We start from the raw sequence: 24,977 nt of genomic DNA on the forward strand, positions 1-24,977 counted from the left end.
TAGGGTGGTGATCTGTACACTGTAGAAACAGGGGGGGGACAGAGATAAAGGACAGACCCATTGTAGCATGTGGGACAGATATAAGGGATGTATAAGCCCCACCATTTTGGTTGAACATGAACAAAGTATGGAGGGGATAAAGATAAGGGTCGAACCCGATATTGCTGTGGGGACAGCGATAGAGGACGGACACGGTTTTGCAGTGGGGACAGCGATAGGGGACGGACCCAGTGTTGCAGGGGGGAAAGGGATAGGGGATTGCGGGGGGGGGGCGGACTTACTGTTGTGTTTGAAGACACGGATGGTGGACCCAGACAGCCTGGCTCCCAGGACCAGAGAGGCATGGTTCAGCTCATCACTTAGGATTAGACAGCCCTACACAGAGAGAGAGACAGAAGAGCTTGTCTACTAACACTATTTTTATGCTTGATCAATAAGTAGTAAACCCTAACCTCACCATCTCGCGTTTCGCAATCCTCACAAGGAAGAAAGAGAAAAGAAACCTCACACTGCATCCGCTCTCACAGCAACACAACAGAGTTGACCTCTGGCTGCCCTGGCGATGACCTTTGTCCTGACAGAAAGTGGAGCTGTGATGTGCTCCTGGCGGCAGGAAACACTTCCCGTTGATAATATGTTGTGTTATCGAGACTCTCCCGTGGCGTGCGTACGCACCACCCAGGTCTGGAGGTCACCTGCTGGCGCCATGATGACACACACAACCTCCCAGAATGTTGTTGTTATGGAGATATGGAACAGGCTGTCCTCTGAACATTATGACAACACCACGCTGGTATTAAATATACTAACATGGATTCTCCCCCTATTTCAATACAAACACACCCTCTTCCTCTCAAACTCTTAACACACACACACACCTTTGGCAGCTGTGATCCTGAAAATGATGATGTTCCAAGGTGTGGTGCAGGCAGTACTGAGAGGGCAACACAACAGACCGACAGAGCACACAGTGCCACGGCGAGAGGGAAAGAAAAGTAGAGAGGCAATGAGTGAGCGCCAGGGAAAGTGTAATGAACAGAGAGCGGGTGAAACTAACTGAATAAAAGAAGGAAGAAAGATGTCTCTAGAGGAGAGCGAGAGACAGACAGAGGCATCTATGTTCGTAGTAACTCAGGAAAAGTTTTTAGTAGAATAATGAATGCCAGAATTCAGGCCTTCCTAAGTGAACACAAATCAAATCGGATGTATTTATATAGCCCTTCGTACATCAGCTGATATCTCAAAGTGCTGTACAGAAACCCACCCTAAAACCCCAAACAGCAAGCAATGCAGGTGTAGAAGCACGGTGGCTAGGAAAAACTCCCTAGAAAGGCCAAAACCTAGGAAGAAACCTAGAGAGGAACCAGGCTATGAGGGGTGGCCGGTCCTCTTCTGGCTGACACACAATTCTTTAGTCAGGACAAAGGGGTAAGACAAGGTCGCAATATTAGTCCAACTTTACTCATTATTTATATAAATTAACTGGCTACCATATTAAAACAATCTACATCACCCTAGAAGACAAAGAAATAAAGTGTATTTTATATGCCTATGGCTTATAGTAATCTTGTCACCAGCAGAACAGAGGCTACAACAAAGTCCGTCCTTGCTAGAACATTATTGTAAGGACTGGGCACTATCCATTAATATAGAAAACAAACAAAGTAATGATCTTTCAGAAAAAGTCCAGATCCCAGGAAAGACAATACCATTTCATCCTAGGATAAATAACCCTTAAATACACCACCAACTAAACTAACCTTGGTCTGACTAGAAGTTTATCAGGGCGATTTATTTAACCCACCAATTTACAATATATATCATGGGATAAAAGCCCCACAGAAATGTTACACTTGTAAAAAATATATATTCTAGGTGTGCACAGAAATGCCCCAAACCTAGCCTGTAGGGCAGAACTTGGGAGACAACACCATGCCAAAATCAAAGAACTCAAACAAAGGAAGACATTAACAATGTGCAGACTCAGTGACCATAGCCTGGCAATAGAGACAGGATGCCATAGAAAAACATGGAAGGTCAGTTGAAGAAAGACTATGTAAGCACTGTGGGTCGCTTCCGACTCCACTGCTCTAAATATGACTCCAGAGATATTGATCTCCTGAAATTGTAAGGAAACGTTGCAGGATTTCTTGAACTGCCCGTTGAGGAGAAAATCAGAAATGTTGTTAGAACACGTTGAGACAGTATAATAATATAAGAGAGACAATAGCTACTGCCATGTCATACACATGAGCCCTTGTAGATTACATTTCTCAACTGTTGCTGTTTATTTTATTTTTTGTGTGTATTATTTTCCATGTATAATTGTTTTGGTTGATATATATTATTAGTTGCGCAAAAATATTGTTAACGTATGTAATACTTCACATACATTACTTTGGCAACAGTGGCAATCAGCCATTCATGCCAATAAAGCATTTATTGAATTAAGAGAGAGACACAGAGAGAGAGAGCAAGAGCGAGCAAGAGAGAGACAGATGCAAAGACAGTGAACCAGAGGCCAGAGGCTAGAACATAGAAACAGACTGAAAACCCCTGATGTTTCGGTAGCATGTCCTACTACCTTGCCAGTAAGGGCAGGGATGTTCATCGAATTGGTAGCGAAGCCCATCCCGAAAGCCATGGCCGACTCCACGCCCAGGAATTTAGCAACCAGCTCCTCCATCTCCTCATGTCTGTCTAAGTTACCTAAGGGAATTTAGGAGATACATCAAAACTCCCATAGACACATACCTACCTACTGATAAGATTCAGAAGAATAACTGTGTGTTATTCATTAGAAAACAGTTGTATGATACAGATGGCTTTAGGGCTGAGTCGGAGCCTCTGCATTCATCTACCAGCCAAAACTGAGTTATAAAGCCCGAGGGTGTGGCGACTAAATTCGTTTTTATAAACAAATGGATATGCGTTTACTTTACAGCAATAAATTAATATGAACCAAAATAAAATCTGATATAGTTCGTCTCAGAGCCTGAGGATTAATCCTACCACTCACTACTGGGTCATTCCACCTCAAAAAGCACAAGAAAGAGGATTGACATCCACCATCTCAGATTGTTTCTGTAGTTGTCAACAGATACAATTAGCATTCCTGAAATATTATTTTGTTTAAACATAATTTGATCTCTATGAAATGAAGTTAATTGATTAAACCCACATTTGCCCTTTTCATTTATAAGATTCAGATCATATTCAATAAATGCAGTACTCAACATCCGTTTTGGACCAAACATCTTCCTACCAATAAGTAGTATGAAGCTGTGGCTTGGAGAATTGCTTCTCCATACTATGTCAGGGAATTACTGGTGAATTTTGTAATGGAAGTCGCTTGCAATATTTACCATAAAGTAGTAAGAAAGTAACATGTTTTAATCACTAGATGCCGCTGTTCTTGCTATAATGCCACAGTTTTATCCATTTTGCTGGTCTCTTGTGTTTATTAAGTCGATCATTTCGTTTGCAATTTTGGGTTCTAAACCAATAGATTTGGCTCATTATAGAAATCAATTGTGTGGTAATCCTCACAAATCAAGCAAGTCCTCCATGAAAGCAATTCAGTTTATCCTTCTCTTAGCAACCTAATCTTCAACTAGAGGTCGACCGATTAATCGGAATGGCCAATTAATTAGGGCCGATGTCAAGTTTTCATAACAATCAGTAATCGCCATTTTAGGACACAGATTGTGGCCAATTTGTTATTTATTATATATATATATATATATTTGTTTACCTTTATTTAACTAAGCAAGTCAGTTAAGAACACATTCTTATTTTCAATGATGGCCTAGGAACGGTGGGTTAACTGTCTTGTTCAACGGCAGAACGACAGATTTTTACTTTGTCAGCTCGGGATTCAAACCACCTGCCTTACATTGCACTCCACGAGGAGCCTGCGTGCAGGCTGACTACCTGTTACGCGAGTGCAGTAAGAAGCCAAGGTAAGTTGCTAGCTAGTTATCTTATAAAAAACAATCAATCTTAACATAATCACTAGTTAACTACACATGGTTGATGTTGGTTGATGTGATACTAGTTTATCTAGCGTGTCCTGCGTTGCATATAATCGATGCGGTGCATGTTCATTTCTCATCGAATCACAGCCTACTTCTCCAAACGGGTGGTGATTTAACAAGCGCATTTGTGAAAAAAGCACCGTTGTTGCACCAATGTGTACCTAACCATAAACATCATCACCTTTCTTTAAAATCAATACACAAGTATATATTTTTAAACCTGCATATTTAGTTAATATTGCTTGCTAACATGACTATATTTTAACTAGGGAAATTGTGTCACTTCTCTTGCATTCCGTGCAAGCAGTCAGGGTATATGCAGCAGTTTGGGCCACCTGGCTCGTTGCGAACTGTGTGAAGACCAAAGAACAAAGAATGTAATTAATTTGCCAGAATTGTACATAATTATGACATAACATTGACGGTTGTACAATGTAACAGCAATATTTAGACTTAGGGATGCCACCCGTTAGATAAAATAAGGAACGGTTCCGTATTTCACTGAAAGAATAAACGTTTTATTTTCGAAATGATAGCTTCCGGATTTGACCATATTAATGACCAAAGGCTCGTATTATTGTGTGTTATTATGTTATAATTAAGTCTATGTTTTGATATTTGATAGAGCAGTCTGACTGAGCTGTGGTAGGCAGCCGCAGGCTCGTAAGCATTCATTCAAACAGCACTTTTGTGCATTTGCCAGCAGCTCTTCGCTGTGCTTCAAAAGCATTGAGCTGTTTATGACTTCAAGCCTATGAAGTTGCGAGATTAGGCTGGTGTAACCGATGTGAAATGGTTAATAATAGCGTTTCAATCGGTGACGTAACTCGCTCTGAGACCTTGAAGTACTTGTTCCCCTTGCTCTGCAAGGGCCACAGCTTTTGTGGAGCGATGGGTAACGATGCTTCGAGGGTGGCTGTTGTCGATGTGTTCCTGGTTCGAGCCCAGGTAGGGCCGAGGAGAGGGACGGAAGTTATACTGTTACACTGGCAATACTAAAGTGCCTATAAGAACATCCAATAGGTATATGAAATACAAATGGTATAGAGAGAAATAGTCCTATAATTCCTATAATAACTACAACCTAAAACTTCTTACCTGGGAATATTGAAGTATCGTGTTAAAAGGAACCACCAGCTTTCATATGTTCTGAGCAAGGAACTTAAATGTTAGCTTTTTTAAATGGCACATATTGCACTTTTACTTTCTTCTCCAACACTTTGTTTTTGCATCATTTAAACCAAATTGAACATGTTTCATTATTTACTTGAGGCTAAATTGATTTTATTGATGTATTATATTAAGTTAAAATAAGTGTTCACTCAGTATTGTTGTAATTGTCATTATTACAAATAAGAAAATAAAAATAATTTAAACATTTTTTTTTCAATTATTTTTAAATCGGTCGATTAAATCGGTATAGGCTTTTTTTGGTGCTCCAATAAATCGGTATTGGTGTTGAAAAATCATAAATCGGTCGACCTCCACCTTCAACCCAACTATCTTCGAATTGTCCAACACGTGGCCGCTCTCTGAGAGGACTATCCCTACGCAATTCTCATATTAAGACTTTTCCTACAAGCCCAAAACTTTGATGGATAAATGGGCTAGGTAAATCAAATGTGGCAACGCTAAAAAAAAATGTTTTAATGTGTGGCAGTCTTATGTTTTTTAATAAAATGATGAGGAAATGGCTCTTTATGTATTGTGATTAGTAACATTAAACATTAAGATAACCCAGTACCAAAACACTATACAGTGTGTGTTTGGGACTTTTACCATTGAAGACCATTAGAGACCATAACACTGAAACCATTAGAACTGCCTTAGCCTAATAGTTTGCCTGTTTACCATTGGTCTAACAGTAACTACACCAGACCTTTTTTGAGGGGAATAAACCACACAAAAGGGTTTCCTGGACATAGATTACGTGTAAAAAGAAGGAAACATTTATTTTCATCATGAGCCAAATCTATTGGTTTTCTACCCAAAGTTGCAAAATAAATGCTGTGATCTATTTACTAAACACAAGAAACCAGCAAAATTGATAAGAGTGTGGCGGTATAGCAAGAAGAGCAGCATCTTTCATTTTGGGGGGGATTCCTCATGTCTTACTCATTGGTAGGAAGAAATGTTCCAAATCTGATGTTGGGTACTCTATTTACGGAATATTATCTGAATCCTATTCATTAAAATTGCCAATTTGGATGCAATCAATTAGCTTAATTTCTCAGAGAAAAAAAAAAGTCAATTAAATGTTTCAGGAATGCCAATCTTGTTTCTAACTACATAAACCATTTCTGAACAATCTGATGGTGGGTGGCATGGCTTGCTGAAATGACATGGAAGGACTCTACTGTGAAACACAAATAACTTGAGGGTGTGAAAGTGAGAAAAAAATGCTTACATTGTATTTATTTGTAAACACTCAACTTTTACAGAAAAATGAGGATTGTGAAAATCAGTGCTTTCACTGCTCTTTGTGTCTTGTTTGGGTCAACATATTGGCCATGTTGGACAGTGATATGAATTAAACTGTGGAGAGTGTATTTACGCGGTGTGTGTGTGCATGCATGTGTTACCGGGCCATACCCATCTCCTGCCTGGTGCTGGCCACGCCCACCCCGTACTTCATGGTGACCTCAGCGGACGCGTCAGCACAGTAACCCGTGTTCTCAGCAAAGCCCAGGTAGTTATAGGAACCCATGTTTATTACACCTTCAACCACTTTGCCTGTGTAGCTGAGAGAGAGAGAGAGAGAAAGAAGGGGGGAAACAGAGAGAGAGAGAGAGAGATAGAGGGAAACAGAGAGATAGGGGGAAATAGAGAGAGAGAGAGAGAGAGAGAGGGAAACAGAGAGAGAGAGAGAGGGATAGAGGGAAACAGAGAGAGAAACAGAGGGAAACAGAGAGAGAGAGAGAGAGGGAAACAGAGAGAAAGAGAGAGAGAGGGAAACAGAGAGAGAGAGGGATAGAGGGAAACAGAGAGAGAAACAGAGGGAAACAGAGAGAGAGAGAGAGAGAGAGAGAGGGAAACAGAGAGAGAGAGAGAGAGAGAGAGAGGGAAACAGAGAGAGAGAGAGGGAAACAGAGAGAGAGAGAGAGAGAGAGAGAGAGAGAGAGAGAGAGAGAGAGAGAGGAAGAAACCGAGAGAGAGAGGAAGAAACCGAGAGAGAGAGAGAGAAAGAGGGGGGAACCCGAGAGAGAGAAAGAGGGGGGAACCCGAGAGAGAGAAAGAGGGGGGAACCCGAGAGAGAGAAAGAGGGGGGAACCCGAGAGAGAGAAAGAGGGGGGAACCCGAGAGAGAGAAAGAGGGGGGAACCAGAGCGAGAGAGAGAAAGAGGGGGGAACCAGAGCGAGAGAGAGAAAGAGGGGGGAACCAGAGCGAGAGAGAGAAAAACAGAGCGAGAGAGAGAAAAACAGAGCGAGAGAGAGAAAAACAGAGCGAGAGAGAGAAAAACAGAGCGAGAGAGAGAAAAACAGAGCGAGAGAGAGAGAAAAAAAACAGAGAGAGAGAGAGAGAGAGAGAGAGAGAAACAGATAAGGCCCATTACTCTGTATAGCTGGGACTAAAAGGGGTGCCAAATGTATTTAACCTTTACTCTGTTCAGCTAAGCAAGTCAACACACATAGTTGACCTTCAACAGTCTCTTGACTGCATGTTTATCAGCCAGACACTATAATGACATGATGCTAATCACACACACAGCACCAAATCAGAATACAACCGTTTAGTTGACAGTTCCAATCCAATCCAATAAATCTTGACAAGAGGCCTCACGTTTTGCGGTTAGTCTAGAAGAACATCTCCTTGTTCTCTCTTCCTCCTCTCTCTCCTGCCCATCTAAGGCTTTTAATACATCCTTCACTATAAGGAACGACCGCTTTTCTGACCTTTGCTGTAGATTAGTGTTGCTATCTTAGTACAACACAGACAGGCTCTTTCAGGGCCTGTAAATGCACTGCAGAGTGACTTCCCCTCTGGTAACAGGGCTGGGGGTGACACTAAGGCGTGGAAGTGGGCAGTGTGTGTAAGGCAGGCTTTTGTTCCAAACAGCTCTACCTCACCTGATACCACTCAAGTTAACACTTTATGGGACACCCTGTTTATAACACATTCCTAACAATGTCACACGTCCTAATCGTAGTGCAAACTGAAAGACATGATTAGTTGATTATTTAGGCCTAATCTGGTGTATTTTTACTGGGCTGGAACAAAACCCTATTCACCAGGCATGGTGGTGCCCTATCTAACCACTGATCTCAGACCAGATTACCCTAACCTGATTCCTAATGCTAAACATTAGACGGCTAATGTTCTCATCTGGCCCTGGATCAGTGGTTAGGACCTTATTTTAGCAACTCTATAGGGCTTTGGTCAAAAGTAGTGCACTATGTAGGGAATAGGGTGGAATTTGGGACACATCCAGTGACTGTAAGTAGCCTTGGCTTGTGCGAGCCCGTTTCTGTAGCGTGAGGCAGCTTGGTGTACAAGTACACCCCCTGGACAGGACACTAGTCTATTGCAGGGCCTTACCCCCAATCTATTTCCTTAAAATGTTGAGTGCCAAGCCAAGTTCCATTTGTACAGTATGGCATGACTCGGCCAGGGATCGAACTCCCTACCTTCCAAATCTCAGGGCCGGACACGAATCACAAGGCCAGAGTTGGTTTGTCTTGTTTTTTCCCCCTGTAATTATGACACTCACTCAAAGGTCCAGTTGTAGTCAGGTGACACACGTTCCACTAGGTCCACCTTGGCCCCCGGGACACTGCAGATGGGTCGGTTCCAGCTGTCACGGATGCGCATGTATAAGTTCCTGGTGTAAAAGTTCTCAAAGTCCTGGTAAAGTGGGACAAAGTCCTGAAGACGGAACATATGGGAGAGGGAGAGGGGGGACCGGATGAGGAAAAATAAAACAAGTATTATTCCCATTTCCTAGTATAGACCACACACACACATACCGCTCTCTGTTAAGTGACCCGTTATGCCCCACTCCGACATCACGCCAGCCATATTCTGTGTACTATGCCACATTCATCCATATTACACTAAGCATATAGGCTGAGCTCACAGTCAAAGTATAGTCAACATGTACTGTTCTAATTAGTCTTAATCTCTCCCTATACGCAGAGGTAAACTTAAAGTTTGCACATGACTGAAAAAGCCCCACAGACATTCAGCTTATTTCCTTGAAAGTGTTTTCACTTTCTTCAAACCCAACAGTGTCTGAGGCGACAAGAGTAGGATATCCTTCAGGCGATAAAGTTAGCTCCTTTCCTCCTCCAGAGGTAACAGAGTGCCAAAACAATGTCCTGAAACTGTTATTTTACGTGCGGTGAGTGAGTGAAAGTCTGTGTCGTACATTAGGACATAACAACCTCCTTCTCACACTCCTACTTCCTGTTTACTAGTGTATGTCACAATGAATGACTGTTGCCCGAAGTGGTTTTAATTGGTAAAAAAAAGCTTTCCTTCCTTTTTCACAAACATTCCATCTGAGATCTGAAGAGTTGTTTGATATCCTCCCCAAAATTGGACTTCAGTGCCAAAATAAAGTGTTACAGTGAATGCTTCCAAGTGTAAAATTTCAATGTCGAAGGTAACCTCCTTTTCTTACCTCAAAAGTAAATAAGTTGAACATATAACACAAAATGTCACTTTTGAAATATGAAAACATCTGACAACTTCATTCATTCATTTTGAATCCCCTTAACAAATAATGGTGTTGATGAACAAGATGAGATTAATGGAAATGACAATTAATAACATTTATCAAACAAACTGAGGACAAAGCCAGGTGAGGTGGTCATAATCGTACCCTCTGCTCCTCCCTCTCGCGGGCAACGTGACACCTCTCGATCTTCCAGTCCCGGAGGAAGTCTCGGAGGTATCCGAAGATGGTGAGGATGCCGTAGCCCATGTAGGTGAGGACCGCCACCAGCATGGGCGTTTCCTCAAAAGACTCGATGAAGGGACGACTGTACAGGCCCAGGCCGTTGCTGCCATTACACGCGGTGTGCTGCACCTGGGGGGGGGGGGGGGGGGCAAGGTGATTTACATTAACATTTTAGTCATTTAGCACGGCGTTATCCAGAGCCACTTACAGTTAAGTGCATTCATATTAAGACAACTAGGTAAGACCGCCACATATCAGTAGCTAGGTTTCCATCCAATTGTCGACAGATTTTCAGGCAAATATTCAAAAATCTGCACAAAAACAATATGCACATTTTACCACCAGATGTGTTTCCATCAAATTGACTTGTTGCGGGTCAAAGGCTGTGCGTGGTGACATAATGCACATCAAAATAACAGTTGTGGTTAAATTCTCATGTACCGAATTCAAATGTAAGTTAAATGAGTTTCCATCGCATTTTCAACTCTACTAATGGTTTTGTCATAAGAAAAATGTTGCGTCATATAGCGAAATGTGCCCACTCTGGGCTTGGCACGTGTGCTCCAACCAACAGCTCGCAGATACTGTGCAGGACAGGTAGCCGACTACATGATGAGATTATTATGGACATAAGAGCAAGAACAGTTTTATTTTGGCAAACAGCAGCCAAACTTCCATCCTCATGTAACCAGAATTAGACCCTCTATGTATTGGAAGGGAGCATCAAGCTCATCACCTTGCACTTTCACCACCCTGTGGCGTTCATCATAATGTATCTAATCTGTAGCCTAATAAACTGCGTGCTCTCCTGAGAAGTCGTAGGCGGGAGGACCACACAACATACCATCACGTGACTCCAAGTTTACGTCGATATAATGCTTATTATATATCAATATTTGCATAATAGTGTTTCCACTGCCATTTCTCACATCTTTAATTTTACAGACACAAAAAGATCCCACCTTGTCTAGCATATTTTGTTTCGTCGACATTTGGAAAGTTTACCAACAATTTGGCTATTTCCATCAGGCCTGTCGTGACATTCTTTAGCATACGTGTACTTGATCTAAAAGGTTAGATGGAAAGCTGGTTATAGTAACCTGGTTCTCTCAATAAAGTAGGCTAGTTATCAGCACAGCCAGTGCAAGTGTTAGTGTTATTCTGGGTTTTTGGGTGATGGTGAGATGAGGTGGTTGGGATGGAGAAAATGTCAATTCAGTTAAATTACCTTTACTCATCCCTAAGGGGTAATGTCAACAACAACAAAAAAAAACATACTGTAAAGGGTCTTTCCTTTTGATTTTTTTCTTTTGAATCACTTTTTGTCCCATACCCCTGCTGACTTTAACAAAACGTTTCATACATATTTGCAAAGAGTTTGGTTTGCTTTTTGATATCGTACAGGCCCATTGACACTGTAAATGACATGAGTTTCATGATCTGGAAATGTGAAAGTCTCACAAGTCCGGGTAATACACGTATTTCAAAGCCACTTGGATCATAGTAATAACAAGCTGTTGCATGTTTTGTATAAAAACATAGAAGGCATGGCTTACATAGCTCTCCTAAGGTCTCACATACACGGGACATACACTTTTCAAAGCACTTGCCACCATCTGATGTCTTTAACGTACGCAAAAATGTAAATGAATACTTGTCTGGCAGCTGGCGCCGAGGTGTCTGCATAACCTAATTCCTGGTCATTCATATGACAATTTCTGTGTGTTCCCATCATCACCGAACAGAATTTTCGTTCAGTAAGTGGTGACTAGTCTATGTGGTCGGTGAATATTATTACAGTGATAGCACTGTGGGGGAAGAGGAAGTGAGATATTCAAAATAGCCTACAGAAGGATACTATGGGCTAGCTATGTTTTTACACTGACCATATGTAAAGCACTGTTGCTCTGGCTATCGGATTTGTGAGTCAAATAAAGGGAGGGGCTGCTCCATGACTGAGGGTGTTGTTTTTGAGCACTCTCCAAGCAGATACGACACTCCTAACAAACTCACATGAATCAAACATCTTGCCAATGAAATAAATCAAAACAACGAAATGCTGCCACTGATCTACGCCTGGATTATTAAAACAAGTAGGCATGCATTCGGCATTCCCAGGGCCAACCGTAGGTCAAATGTATGCATGCATGACGGACGCTTTTATCGCTTTGGATAAGAGCATCTGCTAAACAGCTTATGATTATTAGGCCTGTATTCTGCTACGCTCCTCTTTTTAATAAACAAACTACAGTTGAAGTCGGGAAGTTTACATTCACTTAGGTTGGTGTCATTAAAACTTGTTTTTCAACCACTGTTAACTATAGTATTGGCAAGTCAGTTAGAACTGTTTGTTTACAGACAGATTATTTCACTTATAATTCACTGCATCACAATTCCAGTGGGTCAGAAGTTTACAAACACTAAGTTGACTGTGCCTTTAAACAGTTTAGAAAATTCCATAAAATGTTGTCATGGCTTTAGAGGCTAATTAACATAATTTGAGTCAATTGGAGGTGTACCTGTGGATGTATTTCAAGGCCCAACTTCAAACTCAGTAGCTCTTTGCTTGACATCATGGGAAAATCAAAAGAAATCAGGCAAGACCTCAGAAAAAAATGGTAGACCTCTACAAGTCTGGTTCATCCTTGGGAGCAATTTCCAAACACCTGAAGGTACCACCTTCATCTGTACGAACAATAGTACACAAGTATAAACACCATGGAACCACACAGCCGTCATACCGCTCAGGAAGGAGACGTGTTCTGTCTCCTAGAGATGAACATATGTTGGTGCGAAAAGTGCAAATCAATCCCAGAACAACAGCAAAGGACCTTGTGAAGATGCTGGAGGAAACAGGTACAAAAGTATCTATATCCAGAGTAAAAAGATTGACATAACCTGAAAGGCCGTTCTGCTCCAAAACCGCCATAAAAAAGCCAGACTACGGTTTGCAACTGCACATGGGGATAAAGATCGTACTTTTTGGAGAAATGTCCTCAGGTCTGATGAAACAAAAATAGAACTGTTTGGTCATAATGATCATCTTTATGTTTGGAGGAAAAAGGGGGTGGCTTGCAAGCCAAAGAACACCATCCCAACCATGAAGCACAGGGGTGGCAGCATCATGTTGTGGGAGTGCTTTGCTGCAGGAGGGACTGGTGCACTTCACAAAATAGATGGCATCATGAGGGAGGAAAATGATGTGGATATATTGAAGCAACATCTCAATACATCAGTCAGGAAGTTAAATCTTGGTCGCAAATAGGTCTTCCAAATGGACAATGACCCCAAGTATACTTCTAAAGTTGTGGCAAAACAGCCTAAAGACAACAAAGTCAAGGTATTAGAGTGGCCATCATAAAGCCCTGACCTCAGTCCTATAGAAGATTTGTGGGCAGAACTGAAAAAGCGTGTGCGAGCAAGGAGGCCTACAAACCTGACTCAGTTACACCAGCTCTGTCAGGAGGAATGGGCCAAAATGCACCCAACTTATTGTGGGAAGCTTGTGGAAGGCTACCCGAAACGTTTGACCCAAGTTTAAATTGTTTAAGGCAATGCTACCAAATAATAATTGAGTGGATGTAAACTTCTGACCCACTGAGAATGTGATGAAAGGAATAAACGCTGAAATAATTAATTCTCTACCATTATTCTGACATTTCACATTCTTAAAATAAAGTGGTGATCCTAACTGATTTAAGCCAGGGAATTTTTACGAGGATTAAATGTCTTAAAGTTTTAATGTATTTGGCTAAGGTGAATGTAAACTTCCGACTTCAACTGTATGTGATTGATATACAACAGTCAACTTTTCCATCCAAAGATGAGGGCCAGTCTCCCGGACACAAATTGCTAGTTTAAGCCAAGTCCTGAACTAAAAGCCATTTCAAATGAGATTCTCCATTAAGCATACTTTTTAATTCAGGGCTAGGCTTAAACTGTGTCAGGGAAACCGGGCCTTAAAGACAGCACTAGCCTACCTTTAGGCTATTACCTCTTGTCTTATTACCTCTTGTTATTTCATCTCATGAAACATGTTGCATATATATTTTTGTTCAGTGTATATCTGTTTGAAATTGCTGCGGTCAATTTGTAGTGTACAACTTATAAATAACTGTCATGGACCCCGACCATTAATGTAATTAGGGCCAGCTGGCCCATACAGATAATCAAATAAAAGTTTATTGGTAGGATAGGTTAATATGTGAGAGACATTTTTACACACACTGCAATACTGAGGTTTGACATACAGGAGTGGCCTTTGAGTCGTTCCATTGAAAAATCAAGCCCCACACTGCTTTGCAACCACATGTGACTAGTCATGCTTCTCTCTCCCATACCTCAGAGGCTAGCAACAGTGACATGCACTACAACCGGCTGGCCATGCCTTCCTCCTGGCTACTCCAACCGCGGCCAACAGCTACGCCCCCCCACCCGCAGCTACTCGCCCACGCCTCCCCAGCTTCTCCTTTACCCAAATCCAGATAGCAGATGTTCTGAAAGAGTTGCAAAACCTGGACCCATACAAATCAGCTGGGCTTGACAATCTGGATCCTCTATTTCTGAAACTGTCCGCCGCCATTGTCGCAACCCCTATTACCAGCCTGTTCAACCTCTCCTTCGTATCATCTGAGATCCCCAAGGATTGGAAAGCTGCCGTGGTCTTCCCCCTCTTCAAAGGGGAAACACCCTGGACCCAAACTGTTACAGACCTATATCCATCCTGCCCTGCCTATCTAAGGTCTTCGAAAGCCAAGTCAACAAACAGATCACTGACCATCTTGAATCCCACCGTACCTTGTCCGCTGTGCAATCCGGTTTCCGAGCCGGTCACGGGTGCACCTCAGCCACGCTCAAAGTAGTAAACGATATCATAACCGCCATCGATAAAAGACAGTACTGTGCAGCCGTCTTCATCGACCTGGCCAAGGCTTTCGACTCTGTCAATCACCATATTCTTATCGGCAGACTCAGTAGCCTCGGTTTTTCTAATGACTGCCTTGCCTGGTTCACCAACTACTTTGCAGACAGAGTTCAGTGTGTCAAATTGGAGGGCATGTTGTCCAGTCCTCTGGCAGTCTCTATGCGGGTACCACAGGGTTCAATTCTCGGGCCGACTCTTTTCTCTGTATATATCATTGATGTTGCTCTTGCTGCGGGCGATTCCCTGATCCACCTCTACGCAGAGGTGCTTGTAAAACCAAATGCATGCTTTTCAACCGTTCGCTGCCTGCACCCGCACGCCCGACTAGCATCACCACCCTGGATGGTTCCGACCTAGAATATGTGGACATCTATAAGTACCTAGGTGTCTGGCTAGACTGCAAACTCTCCTTCCAGACTCATATCAAACATCTCCAATCCAAAATCAAATCTAGAGTCGGCTTTCTATTTCGCAACAAAGCCTCCTTCACTCACGCTGCAAAACCTACCCTAGTAAAACTGACTATCCTACCGATCCTCGACTTCGGCGACGTCATCTACAAAATAGCTTCCAATACTCTACTCATTAAACTAGATGCAGTTTATCAAAGTGCCATCCGTTTTGTTACTAAAGCACCTTATACCACCCACCACTGCGACCTGTATGCTCTAGTCGGCTGGCCCTCCCTACATGTTCGTCGCCAGACCCACTGGCTCCAGGTCATCTACAAGTCTATGCTAGGTAAAGCTCCGCCCTTATCTCAGTTCACTGGTCACAATGGCAACACTCACCCGTAGCACGCGCTCCAGCAGGTGTATCTCACTGATCATTTCTAAAGCCAACCTCATTTGGCCGCCTTTCCTTCAAGTTATCTGCTGCCTGTGACTGGAACGAATTGCAAAAATCTCTGAAGTTGGAGACTTATCTCCCTCACCAACTTTAAACATCTGCTATCTGAGCAGCTAACCGATCGCTGCAGCTGTACATAGTCCATCGGTATATAGCCCACCCAATTTACCTACCTCATCCCCATACTGTTTTTATTTTATTTACTTTTCTGCTCTTTTGCACACCAGTGTCTCTACCTGCACATGTTCACCTGATCATTTATCACTCCAGTGTTAATCTGCTAAATTGTAATTAATCACCTATGGCCAATTTATTGCCTACCTCCTCATGCCTTTTGCACACAATGTATATAGATTTTTTTTTCTACTATGTTATTGACTTGTTTATTGTTTGTTTACTCCATGTGTAACTCTGTGTTGTTGTCTGTTCACACTGCTATGCTTTATCTTGGCCAGGTCGCAGTTGCAAATGAGAACTTGTTCTCAACTAGCCTACCTAGTTAAATAAAGGTGAAATACATTTTTAAAAAATCAGCTTGGAGTCAATTACCAGACCATGCATTCCCGTCCCTCCCACTCTCCGCCTTACGCCTGGGAAAAGGAGCTAGTGTAGCTACAACAAGTAGGCCTAGGCTAAATCCTTGATTCATTTCCTTGTATCTAAGATCTGTTTGTGATGTCTCGGCAATGCCTTATTGAATTGTCATACCCTAGTTGACAAGACATCAGTATCTGGGCCCCAGTGTTTGACTTCCAATGCAATGATGTAACTGGAATGATGAGATCGATGTTCTTCTTTTATGTTTAGGTTTTATTATTTCACTGCCACACTGTGTTCGATCTTGTCTAGCCATCTTGTCTCAAGAGGACCAAAATGGAAATAAGTCCCAGACTTTATTGTGTGTTATCCTTGATGATTTTATTCATGTGCATATATGGCTTTTAAGTTTTATGTGTGCTTAAGTGGTCGAATTAATAAACTAAACTAAAAATGCTCTACCTAGAAGATCACACAGTCGGTTGAGCATGGCGCTTGTAACGCCAAAGGTCGTGAGTTTGATTCCCGCTGGAGCCAATGTATGCACGCATGACTAAATCGCTTTGGATAAAAGTGGCTATATAGGGCAAGACATTGATATAGCCAACTTGATAGAATTGTCTCTGAGAATTTTAATTTAGAGCCATCTTAAAGATATGTTGTTGACTCATGAAAGAGATGTTATCGAATTTGCAATACACTAGACTAATTAAAATTAAGCCTGGATCAAGGGGTGGAAAATTAATGAACAGCGCCCTGTTCCTCTGCGTTTCCTCTATAGATGGGGAGTTAGGGAGTCGGGGAGTACAGGTATAGGGTTGTGACCAGGGACTAAAACTAACTTTTTTGTATACCAGACACTGTGGCAGGTAGAATCTCTCTCTCTTTTTTTTTTTTTTTTAAATATCTACCAGCCACTCTGATCTTTTCCCAGCCAAATGTTTTCCCCACTATAATTACACACACAAAAACAGATGAGCATGTTCAGTAATGTTAAAAAAATAAATAATGTATTACTAGTAAGACTTAAATTTAATATTCCGTGACAAACATTTTTCAGCTGCCCCTTTAAGGTTACCTTGGTAACGGGGCCACTCAGGTCATCACATATGCCTGTGAGAATTTCACTAGAAGGAATCCAGCTTTTGACTAATTAATGTCAGATTTGACATTTCATATCAGGTTAGGAGAATTTACGCAGTAGGTTAGGAGAATTATCATAACAGGTTAAGATAATTAGTTTAAGGTTAGGAAAGGGGTTAAGGTTAATTGAACAATAATTTTGTTAAAATATTTTTGACATAATTACATTTAAAAAAACACAAAACGGATGACCGTGCTTTGTAATGTTTCTAAAACAAGAAATGTATTAGTAAGAAGTAATGTGGTATATTGCTCAATTTCATTTCATTTTTTTGTGACCTGAGTCTTAAATCTACACTGAAAAAAATAATAAAGTGCAACATGTCAAGTGTTGGTCCCATGTTTCATGAGCTGAAATAAAAGATACCAGAAATGTTCCATATGCACAAAGAGCTTATATCTCAAAGAGTTTTGCCACAAATGTTTACATCCCTGTTAGTGTGCATTTCTCTTTTGCCAAGATAATCCATCCACCTAACAGGTGTGGCATATCAAGAAGCTGATTAAACAGCATGATCATTACACGGGTGCACCTTGTGCTGGGGAAAATAAAAAGGCCACTAAAATGTGCAGTTGTGTCACAACACGATGCCACAGATGTCTCAAGTTGAGGGAGCGAGCAATTGACATGCTGAATGCAGGAACGTCATTCGCTGCATGAGACAAATGGAGGTCCGAACAGATACTGACGGGTTTTCTGATCCACACCCCTACCTTTGTTTTTATTAAGGTACAGTGCCTTGCGAAAGTATTCGGCCCCCTTGAACTTTGCGACCTTTTGCCACATTTCAGACTTCAAACATGAAGATATAAAACTGTATTTTTTTGTGAAGAATCAACAACAAGTGGGACACAATCATGAAGTGGAACGACATTTATTGGATATTTCAAACTTTTTTAACAAATCAAAAACTGAAAAATTGGGCGTGCAAAATTATTCAGCCCCTTTACTTTCAGTGCAGCAAACTCTCTCCAGAAGTTCAGTGAGGATCTCTGAATGATCCAATGTTGACCTAAATGACTAATGATGATAAATACATGTAATCAAGTCTCCGTATAAATGCACCTGCACTGTGATAGTCTCAGAGGTCCGTTAAAAGCGCAGAGAGCATCATGAAGAACAAGGAACACACCAGGCAGGTCCGAGATACTGTTGTGAAGAAGTTTAAAGCCGGATTTGGATACAAAAAGATTTCCCAAGCTTTAAACATCCCAAGGAGCACTGTGCAAGCGATAATATTGAAATGGAAGGAGTATCAGACCACTGCAAATCTACCAAGACCTGGCCGTCCCTCTAAACTTTCAGCTCATACAAGGAGAAGACTGATCAGAGATGCAACCAAGAGGCCCATGATCACTCTGGATGAACTGCAGAGATCTACAGCTGAGGTGGGAGACTCTGTCCATAGGACAACAATCAGTCGTATATTGCACAAGTCTGGCCTTTATGGAAGAGTGGCAAGAAGAAAGCCATTTCTTAAAGATATCCATAAAAAGTGTTGTTTAAAGTTTGCCACAAGCCACCTGGGAGACACACCAAACATGTGGAAGAAGGTGCTCTGGTCAGATGAAACCAAAATTGAACTTTTTGGCAACAATGCAAAACGTTATGTTTGGCGTAAAAGCAACACAGCTGAACACACCATCCCCACTGTCAAACATGGTGGTGGCAGCATCATGGTTTGGGCCTGCTTTTCTTCAGCAGGGACAGGGAAGATGGTTAAAATTGATGGGAAGATAGATGGAGCCAAATACAGAACCATTCTGGAAGAAAACCTGATGGAGTCTGCAAAAGACCTGAGACTGGGACGGAGATTTGTCTTCCAACAAGACAATGATCCAAAACATAAAGCAAAATCTACAATGGAATGGTTCAAAAATAAACATATCCAGGTGTTAGAATGGCCAAGTCAAAGTCCAGACCTGAATCCAATCGAGAATCTGTGGAAAGAACTGAAAACTGCTGTTCACAAATGCTCTCCATCCAACCTCACTGAGCTCGAGCTGTTTTGCAAGGAGGAATGGGAAAAAATGTCAGTCTCGATGTGCAAAACATACCCCAAGCGACTTACAGCTGTAATCGCAGCAAAAGGTGGCGCTACAAAGTATTAACTTAAGGGGGCTGAATAATTTTGCACGCCCAATTTTTCAGTTTTTGATTTGTTAAAAAAGTTTGAAATATCCAATAAATGTCGTTCCACTTCATGATTGTGTCCCACTTGTTGTTGATTCTTCACAAAAAAATACAGTTTTATATCTTTATGTTTGAAGCCTGAAATGTGGCAAAAGGTCGCAAAGTTCAAGGGGGCCGAATACTTTCGCAAGGCACTGTATCTGTGACTAACAGATGCATATCTGCGTATTCCCAGTCATGTGAAATCCATAGATTAGGGCCTAATGAATGTATTTCAATTGACTGATTTCCTAATATGAACTGTATCTCAGTCAAATCTTTGAAATTATTGCATATATATTTTTGTTCAGTATAGTGGATTTGGTATTCAGACCCTTTGACTTTTTCCACGTTTTGTTACGTCACAGCCTTATTCTAAAATGGAATAAATGCATGTTTTCCCTCATCAATCTACACACAATACCCCATAATGAAAAAGGGAAAACAGGTTTAGACATCTTTGCAAACGTATTAAAAATTAAAAACATAAGTACATAACTATTCAGACCCTTTGCTATGAGACTCGAAATTGAGCCCAGGCGCATCCTGTTTCCATTGACCATGCTTGAGATGTTTCTACAACTTGATTGGAGTCCACCTGTGGTAAATTCAATTGATTGGACATGATTTGGGAAGGCACACACCTGTCTATAAAAGCCCACACAGTTGACAGTGCATGTCAGAGCAAAAACCTAGCCATTAAACCAAAGGAATTGTACATAGAGCGCCGAGACAGGATTGTGTCGAGGCACAGATTTGGGGAAGGGCACCAAAACCATGATTGAATTCTTTGGCCTGAATGCCAAGCGTCACGTCTAAAGGAAACCTGGCACCATTTGCAAACATTTCTAAAAACCTGGTTTTGCTTTATCATTATGGGGTATAGTGTGTAGATTGATGAGGTACATTTTTAGAATGGTGTAACGTAACAAAATGTGAAAAAAGTCAAGGGGTCTGAATACTTTCTGAAGGCACTGTACACTCCTGTCCCCTAGTAACCAGCTGGTCTATAAAACATCCGCCATTTAGGCTGTAGATGCATCGGTTTCCTCCTTAACTAGCTTTAATGGCATGCCGCCCCAAAAAACAAACTGGGAAAATATGCGTACCGTCTTAATAAAACACAACTTCCAACAAACCATGTTAGAGTGGATAATGCTACTTCCTGTCGTTGTGCATCGCATTCAGCCAGGGGTAAGCAACAGACTGCTGCAACCTGATTGGCTGAATGTGGTGTGCAACATCTGGAAGTTGTCAGAAAATCCAAAACTAGTGGTGGAAAACATTTTTTTTTTAAAGATAGTACGCATATTTTCCCCATTTTTTTTTCAGATGCCTTTGGAGCCTGAATGGAGGATATACAAGTTTGTCGCCGGTTTGTCGCCGGTCTGTGCAGCTTAATGCAGGACACCAATGACAAATGACAAAAGACGTGAGGAATAGCAGCACCATCAGGCAGCAGCAGGGCTACACCCAGTTAAGATTATTTAAGATTACACTCAACATCTTCTAGAGAGAACACTGATGACGTCATACCCCAAAGGCCAGCAGATGGCAATATTGAGTCGTTTCATCTTACCGTCCAAAGGGAATGTATGCAGCTTGCTATTCACTCGTATCCCCCGTGGGCCAGTTTGTACATAAAACATTCTCCATTAAGGCTGCAAAGGCATCAATTTCCTACTTAATTCTATTTTATGATGAGAAGGCGTGAAAGAAAACAGGGAAAATATGCGTACTTTCTTTATGAAACACCATTTTCCACCACCATGCTAGAGCAGTTAATGCTCGTCCCGAAATTAGCGTATCACATTCAGCCAATCAGGTTTCAGCATTCTTTTATTTAGAAACTTTCAGTTCAGGGCTGCGGACAAATGCGAAGTAGACAGCCCTCACCCCTCAACCCATAAATTAAGTTTTACATAGTCACATCCAAGTTTACCTTCAAATTCCCATGGCCAAGTGAGGGATAGGCAACGTCCTTGGTGGAAAGCAACCGACCTAAAGCTATTTATCTACCTAGCAAGCTAACATAGCACTCTTGTCAGGTAGCTAGCTACAGACATTTACATTTTATTCATTTAGTAGATGCTCTATTCCAGAGCGACGTAGAGGAACATTTAGGGTTAAGTGCCTTGCTTAAAGCCATAGATAGATTTTTCACCGAGCTGTCTCTGGGATTCGAACCAGCTACCTTTTGGTTACTGGCCTAATGCCCTTAACCGCTAGGCTACCTCCCGCACCATAGCTGGCTAGCTAGCTTTATAGTTTGGTTATTTATTCCAATACATTTTCGAATTCCCAAAAATACGTTTATGTAGCTAGCTAGTTCCGTTTTATAGATTCATCACAATGAGTCTGAGCCACTTTGAGCATCATATTCCCATTCGCCAATGCTAACATGTATGTACCCAATTGTCATTCTTGAGTAAAAGTATAGATATTGTACCTTAATAGAATTTACTCAAGTTAAGTTACCCAGTAAAATACTACTTGAGTAAAAGTCTAAAAGTATTTGGTTTTAAATATACTTAAGTATTAAAAGTAAATGGAATTTCTCAAATATGCTTAAGTATCAAAAGTAAAAAATAATGTAAAATTCCTTATATTAAGCAAACCAGAGGGTACAATGTGTTTTTATTTATTTATGGCTAGCCAGGGGCACACTCCAACACTCAGACTTCATTTACAATTGAAGCATTTGTGTTTAGTAAGTCTGCCAGATCAGAGGCAGTAGGGATGACAAGGGATGTTTTCTTGCTAAGTGCATGAATTTGATCATTTTTCTGTCCTGCTAAGCATTCAAAATGTAATGAGTACTTGTGTGTGTCAGGGAAAGTATGGAGTAAAGTAAATTATTTTCTATAGTAATGTAGTGAAGTAAAAGTTTTCAAAAATATATAAATAGTAAAGTAATGTACAGATACCACCAAAAAATGGCTTAAGTAGTATTATAAAGTATTTACTTAGATATTTTACACCACTGACTGTGACTTTGTCCTTGTGTTTCTTGGCCCGTTATATAATTTTGTTCACACACACTAGGTTGTTTTTCAATGTTACTTTCAGTTTGCTGCAACAGTCTGCTGCTAGGAAGACATTTGCGGTAAGATTTTTTTCCAGCACAGACAAGCAAGTGCCTAAGTTGCTATGGTAATGAGCCATCCCTTAAAGGGACAGCTGAACATTTGTCTAATGATTGTGCTTGATTGAGCATGGATCCATCCTAAAATATTTTATTAATGAACTTTTAGTAATTTCTTATTATTAAAACACTCATATGTATTCTCTTAGATGTATTTGTGTGTTACATTTCTTCTTAGGAGCAAATCATGAACTGCTTGTAAAAAATGTCAAAATAAAGTATTGAACTATAATACTAAATAACTAAATGAACTAAATAAGCCATACTCAGCCTTCGTTGATTCAGTTCTATACCTGTTCATCTCTTTTTACTATTGTATCTAAATGATTTATTTTAACAAACATTGGTTGAAAGACAGGTCATAAAAATGAAATTATGCAATATACCCCATTACTTCTTACAAGTAATACATGTTTTGTTTTAGAAAAACAGAAAGCATTTTCGTTCTTTGTGTGTGTGTGTAATTATGGCAACATTTTTATTTTATTTTGGCTGGTAAAAGATCTGAGTGGCTGGTAGATTTAAAAAAATATTTTTAAATCGTAGCTGGTGGACCAAAAAGTGAATTAGTTACGCAACATCCGGGACTAGTATTAATTACTCTAGCATGGTGGTGGAAAATGGTGTTTCATAAAGAAAGTATGCATATTTTTTTGCTTTCTCACCATTAAATGGAGTTAAGGAGGAAATCAATGATTTTGCAGCCTGAATGGAAAGTGTTATGTACGAACCGGTTCACAGCGGATACGAGTGTATAGCTGTGATTCCCTTTGGACGGTAAATGAAACAACTGAATTGCGCCATCTGCTGGCCTTTGGGCTAATGGCATCAGTGATTAATTAAATGATTGTTGACATTGTAGCTAGCTAACTGGCTACACTGCAGATATAATTAGCTAACACTAACGTTACCAATGAAGGCTGATGGGAGGAGCTATAGGAGGACGGGCTCATTGCAATGGCTGGATTGGAATGAATGGAGCGATATCAAAGACATCACACACATGGAGACCCCATGTTTGATTCCATTAATTCCATTCCAGCATTAGAATGAGCCCGTCCTCCTATAGCGCCTCCCACCAGCCTCCACTGAACGTTACATAATGCTAACGTTCCATTATTACAAATCTACTTTGATGAATAGATAACGTTAGTTAATAAACCAACTGAAATAGTTGGCAACAACTGTCATATGTCCAACTTACTGAGCTAGTAGACTCAGCAACGTTGGCTTCAGCTTGCGGGCAGTTGTTTAGCAAATTCAAATAGGTGTCAGTAACGTTACAGCTAACAAAATCGTTTAGCTACATTTCAAAACACATCAAGCTAAATATACATAACGTTAGCTAGCTACATTGCTAACAATACTGATTTTCAGCTTGGTGTTTTCGGTTATTCAGATAAGCCTCACCACTTCCACACCATCCATCCATTCTCCATCCATACAGTGCGCTTGGGCCTCACCTTGTCCTCGGGATAGCAGTACATCGGCTGCTGATGATGGTAATGGTGATGGTTTTTTATGAAACCGTTTCTGCCCGGTTTAACTCCGTTCTTTACTCGGTGACAAACTTGTCCATTGGCCGGCTTGTTCGCGGAGCTTTCGGTCATCCTTGCCTATGATTGTGGAGGCTACAGTAACTTGCATGTATCTGGCTAGCACAGAATGGGGAACTCGTTTTTGGTGCTTGTCCGGGTTGTGCGCTCGCAAACCCACCCAAAAATCCACAACGCGGACACAAGGGGTGTGTTCAGTAAGACAGCACGATGTTCAACCTTTGATTCAACATAACGGCTATAACTGTAACTTGCTGAACGAGTTTTGCGATTTCAAATGGTATCCCCCGTATTGATCAGGCCACACCCACCAAAGAGTAGCAGACGTACCTCAAATGATGTTGAAGGACGGTACGCACCGTTTTGGGGAAACGTCTTGTTCAGTATAAACCATCACGCAACGTAGCAATCGTTGAGATGAACTGAATGCAACCCCTGAAATTCCAGCCGCTGCAATACCGGAAATAAACGCCCCTAGCAACTAGCGTCAGCCTATGGTATTGCGGCATTCAGGAATGGGTGCGGTTTACGAGCCTTCAGATAAGAAAAGGGAGTGGTCCTCTGTAGTGGAAATGAACTGTAGTAGCCTCTACTGTTTGGGCTCTCTGACATGTGACATAGGTCTCACCTGTTCCCACGGTGTGCTAAATTACGTGTTACCCGCAATTTGAAATTGACCAAGAGCTTGAAATCAGATATTCTTGTCAAATTCTG

The 24,977-nt window shown here is 41.2% G+C and overlaps 1 protein-coding gene across 1 annotated transcript in view; it reads right to left on the reverse strand.

Moving 5' to 3' along the window:
• The window catches only part of sptlc2a (serine palmitoyltransferase, long chain base subunit 2a), a 61,644-nt gene extending 36,944 nt beyond the window's left edge, over positions 1-24,700 (reverse strand). Inside the window, exons 1-6 of the mRNA XM_036954482.1 lie at positions 24,171-24,700; positions 9,859-10,065; positions 8,746-8,900; positions 6,630-6,778; positions 2,585-2,709; positions 282-375 (exon numbers count right to left, since the gene is read on the reverse strand). Of these exons, the coding sequence (XP_036810377.1) occupies positions 282-375; positions 2,585-2,709; positions 6,630-6,778; positions 8,746-8,900; positions 9,859-10,065; positions 24,171-24,317 (877 nt within the window). The 5' untranslated portion in view covers positions 24,318-24,700. The remainder of the gene's footprint in view (positions 1-281; positions 376-2,584; positions 2,710-6,629; positions 6,779-8,745; positions 8,901-9,858; positions 10,066-24,170) is intronic.
• Between the last annotated feature and the right edge of the window lie 277 nt (positions 24,701-24,977).

This window comes from Oncorhynchus mykiss, chromosome 19 (assembly GCF_013265735.2).
Source record: "Oncorhynchus mykiss isolate Arlee chromosome 19, USDA_OmykA_1.1, whole genome shotgun sequence".
Classification (NCBI taxonomy): Eukaryota; Metazoa; Chordata; class Actinopteri; order Salmoniformes; family Salmonidae; genus Oncorhynchus; species Oncorhynchus mykiss.